This window comes from Sapajus apella, unplaced genomic scaffold (genome assembly GCF_009761245.1).
Source record: "Sapajus apella isolate SASKATOON/1434 unplaced genomic scaffold, GSC_monkey_1.0 scaffold44, whole genome shotgun sequence".
NCBI classification, from domain to species: domain Eukaryota; kingdom Metazoa; phylum Chordata; class Mammalia; order Primates; family Cebidae; genus Sapajus; species Sapajus apella.
In genome coordinates, this window is record NW_022436984.1 from 15,645,030 (window position 1) to 15,658,177 (window position 13,148).

At 36.8% G+C, this 13,148-nt stretch overlaps 1 protein-coding gene across 4 annotated transcripts in view; it reads left to right on the forward strand.

The window, feature by feature from the left end:
* Positions 1-13,148, forward strand: part of EML4 (EMAP like 4) — a 157,660-nt gene that overhangs the window by 71,418 nt on the left and 73,094 nt on the right. For all 4 annotated transcript variants that reach the window (XM_032239408.1, XM_032239410.1, XM_032239409.1 and 1 more), the window contains exon 2: positions 5,650-5,832. In XM_032239408.1, coding sequence (XP_032095299.1) covers positions 5,650-5,832 — 183 coding nt within the window. The remainder of the gene's footprint in view (positions 1-5,649; positions 5,833-13,148) is intronic.

Consider the following 13,148-nt stretch of genomic DNA (forward strand, 5'->3'; position numbering starts at 1 on the left):
TTTTCAAAATGGAAAGAACAAGAGCAGTGGATTATATAGAGTCATCAGGAGAAGGAACTCTGACTCCAGTTTGTTGTGTGGCCATGGGTAACTCACCTGATTTCTCAGAGTCTTCATTTATTTATAAAATGATGAGGGGGTTGTTGGACTTTAAGATAATGTCTCTTCTTGTTTTAGTAATTATGACAGAAATTTAAGTTATTTGTATTCTACTTTGGTATGTTCCTTATAACATTGAAACACTGTAACTGGAGGAAACTTGTTTTAAGAAGTTAAGCTTCAGAAGCAATACATTTTAGCTTAAAAGGCATAAATTAATACACATTTTTGTGAAATTCAAATAATGTACTGGAATATGTACACTGAAAAGCAAAAATTACTCTTTATTCCTGCTTTTCTAATCTCACCTTCCTTGTCAGAAGTAAGCCAATTACCAGTTTGGTGTGTATACTTCACAACTTCTTTCTGTGTACATTATATATACATGTGTGTGTATGTTTTTTGTGTTAAGTTTTAAAAGTGTGTTTTGGTGTGTGTGTCTGTAAATAAATTATTCAGTACATATTGTTTGCATTTTGCTTATTCCACTTAAGTCATCTTATAGATCTTTCAGATTTTTAGCTTATACTCCTACTGTTATTTTAAATTATTGCATGATATTCTATAGTATGGACATATAGCTTGTTTAACCTCATCCTTAGACTTTAGATCATTTCTAATTTTGTGGCAAAAATAAACAGTGCAGTAAAGAACATCACTGTAAGATAGTAACTTATTGAAACCACCCTATATGATCATGCTGTGCACTGGTTAATCATCCCAAGCCTGAGGTAAGTGCCAGTTCGCATGAGTAAATTACACATGAGGAAAGCAGTCACAGAGTTGGCAAGTAGCAAACAGATGGCTGGGCACAGAGGCTCACACTGTAATCCCAGCACTTTGGGAGGCTGAGGCAGGCAGATCCCTTGAGGTCAGGAGTTTGAGACCAGCCTGACCAACATGGCAAAACCCTGTATGTACAAAAAAAAATTAGTCAGACATGGTGGCGTATGCCTCTCTTCTCCCAGCTACTCCCAGCCTCAGCTAACCGAGGCTGAGGCAGGAGAATACCCTGAACCCAGGAGATGGAGGTTGCAGTAAGATGGCACCACTGCACTCCAGGCTGGTCAACAGAGTGAGTCTCAAAAAAAAAAAAAAAAAAAAAAAAAAACAAACATTTATTTAGTTAGCGTAATACCAGAATTCATGCACTATTCTACCACAGCTCTTATTGGATTCTCAAAGAAATTGATGCCTCTGAAAGGATTAAAAGCCAAGATTTTAGACAGGAAGGAGTTAGAGCTATGAGGAACTCTGGTGATAACTACTGTGCTCTGTTACATTGCCACTGCCTGTTGCCTTGGCTGTTGTGACCCTGTAATTGATCATTCAAGCCAGAGAACTTGGAATTGAAAGGGACATTATGATAATATTTATACTGAGATAGGAGACATATTTGTTCTGGAGAAATTGAGACACTCGAACATCTTAACCCTAACATAGGCCATCATCACCTTTCACGTGGATTACTGTAGTAGCCTCCTGTTTGTTCTTGGGTTTACTCTTAGCCTGTTCCAGTCTATTCTCACGCAGCAACCAAAGTGATCTTTTTGAAACAAAAAACTGATTAACTCTCTCAGTAGTTTAAACCCCCTCAGTGGCTTTGTGAAAGGATGTATTTGTTTGGTCCTCATGTGATTATTGTTAGAATGCAGCATGGAATAGAATAAAGGGCACTTAAGTTGAGAGTCAAAAGACCTATGTTTGAGTCTCAGATATCTAGATTAGTTTGGTGACCTTGAGCAAACTATTTAGTTTCTTGAGCTATTTCCTCCAATATAAAATATATCTATCTAGTGTGGGAGCGGGGGCTGAGGTAATAAATATGAAAAGCACAATATAAATGTAGAGCATTGTTAATGGTTAACTTTGTACTTGTTATGCCCTTTGAAAAATTGTTCTTATGTCCTCTCACAGTGTCTATCAGGTTGTGGTAGGACTTTTACAAGCTGAACCACCTTTCTTGTCACTATCCAGGTTTCACACAATTTAAACACCTCAGTCTTTTTTTTTTTTTTTTAAATAAAAGTTTGCTGAAGGTAAAAGTTACCACGTTGGTACTAAAACCCAGCACTCTGAGCTTGACATTATAGTCTGATGATCTAGTAGCTCAGCTGTCCTCCAAAAATAATTAAGCAGGTTATATGTTTATAAAACTCATATAAGTATTCTATCTGTGATTATAATATAAAGGTATAGCTCATCTTTCATAAATTGAGAACAATTTAGAAACATACCCATATAGTTTACTAACTTCATCATGGTGGTTGGTTTACAAATAATGGCTTGCAAAAAGTGAATTTATTAGGTAACATAATTAGCTGGGAGGAATATTGGAGTAGCTCTCAGAATTGACGGGCCAAGGCTTCAGAGACTAGAACTGGAACTCAAGGTAGTTAGAACCACCTTTATTTTTGACAGTCCTAGGGTGACATCCTTGTAGCTGGAGAACCAAAGAGGTTGGGCTATAACTCTATCTCTGGGAAATTTGAGAGGGCTTCATTTGGCCTAGACTATATCTTATGACTACCACTCCTGTGGTAGTATTAGATTGAGCCATATGAAATTCCTTCCTTTTTCTTTTTCTTTCTTTCTTTCTTTTTTTTTTGAGACAGGGTCTTCCTCTGTTGCCTAGGTTTGAGTTCAGAGGCATGATTAAAGCTCACTGCATCCTTAATTTCCTGGGCTTAAGTGATCCTCCCACTTCAGTTTCCCGAGTAGCTGAGACTGCAAACGTGTACCACCATGCCCAGGTAATTTTTTCTATTTTTGTAGCGATGGGTTCTCACTATCTTGCCCAGTCTGGTCTTGAACTCCTGGCTCAAGCGATCTACCTACCTTTGCCTCCCTGAGTGCCAGGATTACAGTTGTGAGCTGCCATGTCCAGCTGAAATTTCTAATAGTGATATTTTTACAACTGAAAAGGCCATTTTATGTGGTTCAGTCTCATAGTATGGGGGGCAGAAGGGAAAGTGAGACATCATAGATTGACAGCCCTATTAGGACCAAGAAATATGGTGGAGTTTCACAGAAGACAGGAGTTGCTATTCTTCCTGTCAGAAGAAGGAGAATAAGAAAGCATTCTGGGTAGAAAGAATAATGACCATAGTCTAACATACTTACAAAGAATATAGATCAGCTAGAATTCAGCTAGACCACCTTGGAAGTGAAAAAGACTTAAAATATAAAAATTTCTAAGGCAAGACACTGAATTGTTCTTATCATTTCTTAAGCATCTCGGAGTTGGACACATCTGCCTTTAACAAATGTGCTCAAAGCTTTCAGATTCTACCTTTGTGCTTTGTACATATCCTAGGCACCCTCCTTATAACAATCCTATTTAAACGTGACGGCTGAGCACAGTGGCTCACGCCTGTAATCCCAGCACTTTGGGAGGCCAAGGTGGGTGGATCACCTGAGGTCAGGAGTTCAAGATCAGCCTGGCCAATATGGTGAAACCCCACCTCTACTAAAAATACAAAAATTAGCTGTGCATGGTGGCATATGCCTGTAATCCCAACTACCCCGGAGGCTGAGGCAGGAGAATCACTGCAACTCGGGGGACAGAGGCTGCAGTGAGCCAAGATTACGCCACTACACTCCAGCCTGGGCGACAGAGAGCAAGACTACATCTTGAAATAAAATAAAGATGAAGAAATTAATGCTCAAATAACTAAAATAACTTGCCTAAGATTATGTAACTAGTTAATATGGAACCAGAATTTGAGGTCTAAATTAAAGATGAAACCCAGCTTTTCCTTCAGTACCAGTACTTCTCAAAGATAAGATGCTCAGTGAAATACCAGTAAAGGCAGAAGAGAGTACATATGTATGCATGGGAGGCCTGTTGGCGTATATGATTTAAATGTGAAATATGAATATTATCTACTGTCCCATAATGTAATGGTGATAGCTTTGGTGTTTTGTTTTGTTTTGTTTTTTAGTTTCGCTGTTTTCGCCCAGGCTGGAATGCAGTAGCACGATCTCAGCTCACTGCAACCTCCGCCTCCTGGGTTCAGGCAATTTTCCTGCCTCAGCCTCCTGAGTAGCTGGGGTTACAGGTGCCCACTACCATGCCCAGCTAATTTTTGTATTTTTAGTAGAGATGGGGTTTTGCAGTGTTGGCCAGGCTGGTCTCATACTCCTGACCTCAAGTGATCTGCCCAGCTAGCTTTGGTTTTTAAATGCTGCGATGGTTTAACTCAAACTTTGAATTAGTTTAGAAGTTCCATGGCATATTATCTCAGTATGAGAAAAATAAAAAACAGTACATTCTGCCTTATTGTCTGAATGACTGAAACAATGATCTAAATGATCCCAGTGTGGTCCAAACAACTCTTATATTAGAATCTAAAACTTCCCTTCATTGTAAGCCATGGGTGTTTTTAACAGTTACTTCCCTGAATTTTCCTGCTTATACTTAATGAACCAATAGCAATGGATGTTTCCATATGTTCAGATTCTGATTGACCCAACGAATCAGTAATATAGTCTAAAGTTATTTAACTTTGGAAGTCCTTGTAATTGCTGTATTATAGCTAAGCCTTATTTGAATAGTCCTTCTGTTGTTACTGTTACATACATAAGGCAAATATTAACTATGTACTTCATAAAAACCTTTTTTAAGAGAAGTTGTGGTGTTAGGAGGAGAGAAGGAGCAGCAAAAATTCTTTCATTAATTACATAGCAATACTGACTTCTGTGAGGTGTGGGAGAGTATAATAGTAAAGGTAGAAGTAAAGAGTGCTTTCTCATCATTGTTGGTTAGGGGGATGGGCTCCGTATTTGATACATAAAGCAAAACAGAAGTGACTTATATTCCTTTTCTGTTTTCATAGAGAACTATGATAATAATGTTGTAATTAAGAAAGGTTGAATAGTTTGCTGTCTTGTAAGTTCCCAGATGTCTACAAAATGATATATTTAGGAAACATTTTTGTGAGAAAACAAATTAAGATGATGTTGTAATAATAGAGGAAATTTGACTATGGAAAAATTTTTGATCATTTTAATTATTTGTCAAATTTATTACATTTTATTTTAAATTAAGATAGCTATGAAAATCTTTATAGAAGTTAATATGTGTCAACATGATGGGATGTTGTGGAAGTTTTTTTGTTTTTTGGGGTTTTTTTTGAAATTTTTTCTCTCTTTTTTTTTTTTTGAAATGAAGTCTTGCCCTGTCACCCAGGCTGGAATGCAGTGGCACAGTCTAGGCTCACTACAGCCTCCGCCTCTGGGGTTCACATGATTCTTGTGCCTCAGCCTCCCAAATAGCTGGAATTATAGGTGTGCACCACCACACCTGGCTAGTTTTTGTATTTTTAGTAGAGATGGGGTTTCACCATATTGGCCAGACTGGTCTCCAACTCCTGACCTCAAGATATCTGCCTGCCTTGGCACCTCAAAGTGCTAGAATTATAGGCGTGAGCCATTGTACCTGGCCAGAATTTTCCTCATCTTTTGAAAGTCTTAGCTGGGATAGTTTTTGTTACCAGAAATTATTTCTCAAGCAGTTTACTTAAAAATATTCCATATTTTATTTTATAGATGATAGTATTTCTGCTGCAAGTACTTCTGATGTTCAAGATCGCCTGTCAGCTCTTGAGTCACGAGTTCAGCAACAAGAAGATGAAATCACTGTGCTAAAGGCAGCATTGGCTGATGTTTTGAGGCGTCTTGCAATCTCGGAGGATCATGTTGCCTCAGTGAAAAAATCAGTCTCAAGTAAAGGTAATTGTGTTGTAAAGTAAGAAGAGTCTTGCTTTTTGCAACATTTTCTTTGAAAGTTGAAGTTGGAAATATAAAATTAGTTTCTCTTGTGGATTACTTGTGATTATAATTTGTTTTTCATTTCCTTTTTTTAATTCCCAAAAAGTTCTGACAGTTTATTCTTTTATTCTTTTTTTTTTTTGAGACGGAGTCTTGCTCTGTCACCAGGCACCAGGTTGGAGTGCAGTGGCATGATCTCGGCTCACTGCAACCTCCACCTCCCAGGTTCAAGCAATTCTCCTGCCTCAGCCTCCCAAGTAGCTGGGACTACAGGCGCATGCCACGACGCCCAGCTAATTTTTGTATTTTTTAGTAGAGATGGGGTTTCACCATGTTGGCCAGGATGGTTTCGATCTCTTGACCTCGTGATCTGCCTGCCTGGGCCTGACAGTTTATTCTTTATTATTTAAAATTAAGAATTTTTGTATAATCTACTGATTATACGTACAGGCTTTTTATGCTATGGTATTTGTGTGAACTTAGAATCTTCCAACTAGATGATAAGTTTACTGAGGGCAAGAACTGAATCATCTTTTTGTTTCTCTCATTTCATATTGAACATAGTTTGTAGGCATTTGTGTTTTTAAAATTAATTATGTTGTCAACAGAGAAATATAATTAAAATTATTATAGGTTAAATAGCTTTATTCTGATCCCTCTGTGGTCATTAGCAGAATTCTGAAAAAATTAATTTAAGCTCTGAAGCTTACTGGCCCCATACAATGAGACTTTTAACTTTCCAGTATTGGGAGTTTTCAAAGTTGAGCCAAACAGTCATCAAGACCCTGTTGGTCTGAGTTTGGAGCAGATATAGTGTGCCTTTTCTCTTTCTTCAACCACTGAGAAAGAATTTATAATTACCTCTGATTAATCAAGTATTTGAACATATCATTTGATGTCTCTTACTGATTTATTGGTAGAGTAGATGGGGATAGGCATGCTTATGCCCATTTTGGCAATGGGAAAAGTGAGGACGTTTATTGGGTTGCCTTCCTACTGCAATAAGTCAATGTAAATTATTAACCTAGGGAGGAATTTTATATAACCCCCAAATTCTAACTGATTAGGAAGTAGTGCAGTCAGCCAACCAGCAAATGAGAAGCAGATTTAGAAGAAAGATTGTGAATTCAGTTTCTGAATGTTGTTTGGGGTGTATATGGTATGTAGAGATATATATTGGTAGCTGAATTACATATGGCTCAAGTGCTTGTATGTTAGTCTTGGCTAGCAACAAAAATTTGGGAATGTTCCACTTATGGATGATAGTTGAGGCCATAGAGGATGTAAAATGAGAAGGCAGTCTGGGATAGTTCCATTGGGAACTCCAGCATTTCAGCATAGCACAAAAAGTGATTCACATTGCCAGCTGCTACGGAGATGTCAAATAAAACAAAGACTGAGAGATTTGGCATTTACAGCAATGTTAGAAACCTCTCCAAAAGCAATTTTTAGTTGAGTAATAGAATTGCAAATCAAATACCAGTATTTCGAGAAACAACAATTAAGGAGAATTGTAGAATTGAGAGCAACAAATACAGCCACTCTCAAAAACTTCACCTGAGTGGAGGAAAGTGGTAATAGCTAGGAGAGGATGCTATGTTGAAGGCCAATTTTAATTAGTTTTAAAAATTTTTTTTAAATATGTGGTGGACTTGAGCACGAAGATAGGTTAAGGACAAAAAGGCAGTAGAAAAGAAGACTGATATGGGGAAATGGGGTGGTAATTGATGAGGCAAGTATCCTGAGAATTTAAGAAGGGATCTTAGAGCAAGTGAGAAACTATTAGTCTTAAACAGAAAGAAGAGTAATACTTCTAAAATACAATGGAAAGATGCAACTGAGTGGAGTTTGATATATATATTCATAGTTGTCAGGGTTGGAAGTTTCAGTCGTTATCACTGTCTTGTGAGGACTACAACTTCTAGCCCTGACAATGTGAATATATATCGAGACATTGATAACCTTTAGGAGCAAAGACAGGTCCTCAGTGATAGAAAAAAGGGAATATATGTTTGGAATGGTTAAAGTGGAGAATGGAAGACTGTAAGACATTTGAAAGAGATGCTGAGAGACCCTGAGGGTATGAAGGCAGGAAACTTATCATGGAGGAAAGGTGTGTATCATTCTGCCCCTTTTTGTGATTCCCACTTTTTTCCCTCCCAGCCTCAGATACTCTGGGTCTGTGTATTTACAGTGGAGAGTTAGATGAAAGGCAGGATTGATCTTTTTCATTAGTGATAGTAAGATAAATATGTCCATGACAAAGTAAGGGACCTGAGGGTTTGGCAAAAGACTTGATGGAAACCACCTTGATGAGTGATGTTACATTATGCATTATTTATTTATTTATTTTGAGAATCAACTTTGAGGACTGCCAAGATCAAGCCAGAAAAAGTTTTTATTTGGTTATAAATTGATTTTTATAGGGGGATTTTGGAATTTTAGAGTTCAACAAGGAGCTAGATCAGTTAATGTATATGGACTTTATAAGGAATATAAGCTTTGTGTAGAGAGAGAAGAACAAGTTTCTTATCTATAGGATAGAGATTCAGAACATGAGGGTACATGTAAGTATTTTAAAATCTTTAATAGAAAAATCATACAATGTTTGATTGCTATTCACATTTTAAAAGCTTATTTTAAATAGCTTATATTAGTGTTTTGTTTTGTTTTGTTTTAACCTTTTAAGAGACTGTCGCTGAGGTTCACTGTAATCTCAAACTCCTGGGCTCAAGTGGTCCCCCTTCCTCAGCCTCCAGAGTAGCCAGGACTACAGGTATACACCATTATGCCCTGCTGAAACCTTTTTGTTTTTTGTACAGGCAGGATCTTGCTATGTTGCCCAGGCTGGTCTCAAACTCCTGGGCTCAAGTGATCTGCTTTAGTCTTCAAAACCTTTTTAATATGCTGAAACAACAGTACATTGTAATTTTATTTAAATTGAGAAAAATGTTAAAGATTTTTTTCTCTCATATTTTATCTAGTAAAGTATTTCAGTAAAGCAAATTCTGAAATATTTTAAAGAAATTTAAAGATTGCTTTTTTCCAGCATCTACACCGTATTTTATAGGACACATGAGTTATTTAGCACGTACTTCTCAATGTCATGAAATATAAATACTAGCTATAATTAACTAGCTATAATTCCTATTCCCCAGGAACCTATGTTTTTGTAAGTTGTCCTTTCTGGTCCTTTTCTAATTATGCTTAGTCATAATTTCTGTGTCTAAAGTGAGTCTAGGATCAGTTTTGTTCATGGCTCTTTAGTGAAGGATTACCCACTTCTGGAGCCACAGAGCCATTTCTTTGGAACTTTTTCTTTTCACATAACACTAACTCTTAATTTTTTTTTAATAACCTAATTAATTAGAGAGATACTTTTTTTTCCAATTGATTATAAAATATGCTAAGGTGGTTCATTCTTTGAGTTACTGTGTTAACTGGGACACAGGCAGTCTGTGGATTGATAAGGGTATTGCTTATATAATAATTTGAGAAAATAATTACTTCATAGATGAGCATAATTCATGTTAATAGTTAATTACTGTATTTGATGGAAAAATGTGCCTAATTATGTTTCCATTATTGATATTAAGATATTGAGAGAAAAACATATGTAAAGTTTCATGTTATTGGCAACTCTGAACAGCTTTATCTTGGCGTTTATATATAGTATATTGTGGAAAGCAATTGGCATTTAAGTGACTTCACTATTGACATTTGTGTACAGCCTAAAATAGATCATCTCAGTTTTGATATTAAACAGGATTAATAAATTAATGGTAAGAAAATTTGGAACAAGCATTTTAAGCAAATTATTTTCAAATAAATCAAGTTTTTTATAACATTAAAAATGTTAAATTTTTTTAAAATGTTAAATTTTTTATAACGTTAAAAATGGACTTAGCTTGTAGGGATTTGTATTTTTTCTTCAATTAAAAAGTTATTTTTTATATTGTAGACAGCTTTATGTGTGATTTTTTTTTTTTAGCCCTTTGTGAAATTAGTATTTATAGTATTCAGTATCACATAAATTATTGACAGGAAAATGATCATTATCGTCTTAAGGTGTTTACATTTTCTAGAGGATTTTTCTTTAGAGGTCAAATTAAATTTTTATGGATAAATAGGGTAGAACGCTTTTATGAAACTGTGGGTCAAAGGACAGGTCAGCTTCCCTGTTGCTGAAGACAGCTATCATGGTTTTGCTAGATGGTGGTGATATAGGGGGTACATGAGTTGTCATCAGATATGACCAAAACTAAATGTTAGTGATGTATGTGCTGAGGGCTTAATGAAATTCTGCTCTGTTGCTTCATAGTAGTATTACCATTCAGTAAATGCCAAAATCAGAAACACACCTAACCTTTCAATATGTTTAGTTGTCTTAGTTTATCTTCTCCAGTGTGCCAGCAGTATTTAAAGCTAAGCCCCGTTTTTTCTTCAGTAAATTGTGCAGGACACTTGACTGAGAAAATTTTCCCATTAGTTTTTAAGGTGGCCAGTCACTTAAATTTTTTATATACCTTCTCCTCTGTCAGAGAATTCTTTCCTTTTGACGGCATATGTTCATAATATATGCACCAGTTGCAGCTGAATCCTTGCCAAAAGAAAAAAAAATTACCTGTACTTTAGAGCAAAAGGGAAGGCCCAGAGAACACTGGCAGTTTTAGCTGCCAGGAAGATGAATTATGTCACAGCTGGTGCCTGGGAAACTCTTTAGGACCTCTTGGGGTGACCAAATGAATGTAAGTTGAGAACACAGCCCAGTGGCATTGTGTGAAGACAAGCTGTTAGTACACAATGCTATAGAAGTTAAAAAGTTAAATTTATCTGAAGGTGGCAGTCGTTTAAATCAGGAAACTACTCGTTAAGCCAAAGTCTGAAGCATTGTAATTGCCACTTCAGAAATGAAAGAACTCAAAGGCAAAAATTGAAATGTAGGAGTCAGTTCTCCAAAAGAAACATTGCTAATTATGTAAAATCTGGGATACTCTAAAGGCGCAGATGTATATCATTTAGCTCCTGCCCCAAACAACATTTGGGAGGAGAAGGGATTATCATAGGTTTGCTGTAATTGTTGTTGATAAGCACGTTATATTCATCAGCTTAGGAAGGTATGAATTTCCATGGTGGGACCCTTACACTGAAATGACTGGCAATTATGGAAGGGGATAAAGGAGTGTCTCATTATTTTGTGTATACAAGTATAGTCATGCATCGCTTAACAACAGGGATATGTTCTGAGAAATGCATCTTTGGGCAATTTTGTCCTTGTTTGATCATTATAGAGTATACTTACACAAACCTAGATGGTATAGCCTAGTATGCATCTAGGCTGTATGGCATAGCCCAGCAGTCCCCAACTTTTTTGGCACTAGCGACTGGTTTCATGGAAGACAGTTTTTCTGCAGACTGGGGTGAGTTGGGGGAGACATTGGGATAATTCAAGCATATTACATTTGTTGTTCTAGTCCTATTACATAGTAATATATAATGAAATAATTATACAACTCACCATAATATAGAATCCGTGGGAGCCCTGAGTTTGTTTTCCTGCAACTAGATAGTACCATCTTGGGGTGATAGGAGACAGCAATAGATCATCAGGCATTCAGTTCTCATAAGGAGCATGCAGCCTACATCCCTCACACGCACACTTCGCAATAGCGTTTGTGCTCCTATGAGAATCTAATACCTCTGCTGATCTGACAGGAGGCCAAGCTCAAGCGGTAATGCAAGTGATCGGGAGCAGCTGTAAATACAGATGAAGCTTCACTCACTTGCTGGCATCTCACCTTCTGCTGTGCAGCCTGGTTTCTAACAGGCCATGAAGGTACCAGTCTGTGGTCCCTGGGTTAGGGACCCCTGGTATAGTCTGTTGCTACTAGGTTACACAGGCGGTTGTAACACAGTGGTAAGTATCTGTGTATCTAACAAATCTAAACACAGAAAAGATACAGTAAAAAGATGGTATTAGAATCTTCTGGGACCACTGTTTTATATGCAGTCCATCATGGACCAAGATGTCATTATGCAGTGCGTGACTGTATATTGGCAGGTATTTGCCTCAGACCAGGTAGGAACTGCCATTTACAGAGTGCCATTTCTGTATGACAGTCAAATGCTTGTCATTTCCATTGAAAATACACTTTTAAGTAGTGGCCACAAGTTGAAAGGCCTAAGGGTACGTCTTCCTGTTAAATAAGAGGAAGGCAGAGTATACAGATAAAATTCCAAATGGAGAAGACAGAATTTGATGGAGTACATGTAGTCCTCAATCTTCTCAAAGAATGAAGCAAGAGTAATCAACCGATTGAGAAAAGTGACGAGTTTGAAAATGAAGAGTAGAAGTATACAGTTGGAGCTATGAGGCATGCGATAGAGAATTAGAGATAAATAAAAGTTTTGGAATATCAACTAAACTATCTCTGCCCTTCTTCTGATCAAATTTTTAGCCATATTAAGGGCCTCAGAAATATTTCTTGAAAATGATCTATTTTTTGCCTCTTTTTGGAATTGTTTTGAATTTTTTTTGTACATGTCTTTTGGCATATATATTTGTTGCTCCCAATAGATCATAAACTATTTGAAAGCAGGGACAGTCACTAACATAGTCATCCCAAGGCTAGCTGAGAAACCAATTAATTGTTTGTAAATTGAATGCCAGAAGAAGTTAGTTACAGAAACAAGAAGTTGTGATAAAAGAAAATTACAGTTTTAGAGAGACTGGTTGGGATAGATGCAAGAATAAGAAGTTAATACGTACAGGAGCAGCCAGAAAGATTTCAGATTTTGAGCTTTGGAATATGCAGCAGTTCCTAGTGATAAGTTTACTCTGTTTGTCTACAGTACACTGAAATTTATTCATAATTAGGAACTGTCAGGCCAAGATGTCAGTAAGGTCATCTACTTAAGACTCTCATCAAGGAGTCTAAACTGTAGTGATTAGCATTCTCTCGTCATGATAAAGTATAAAAGTTTTCATTGACCTTCAACCTGGCATCATGATGGTTTCCACTGTGATTCTTAAAACTTTGTTCACTTTTTCATTCATGCTACCTACCTCTTGTTTCAGATCCCCACCATCTTATTCTTAGACCACTAGCCTGAAATCTGTTCCTCACATAGCTACTAGAGGGTGTTCTCTAAAATGTAAATTGAACTTTTCTTTTTTCAGCATAAAACCCTTTAGTGATTCTTTATTTTCTATAGGAAAAAATCTGCATCATCTTAATGCTACTTGCCTCTTTTTTTTTTTTTTTTTTTTTTTTTTG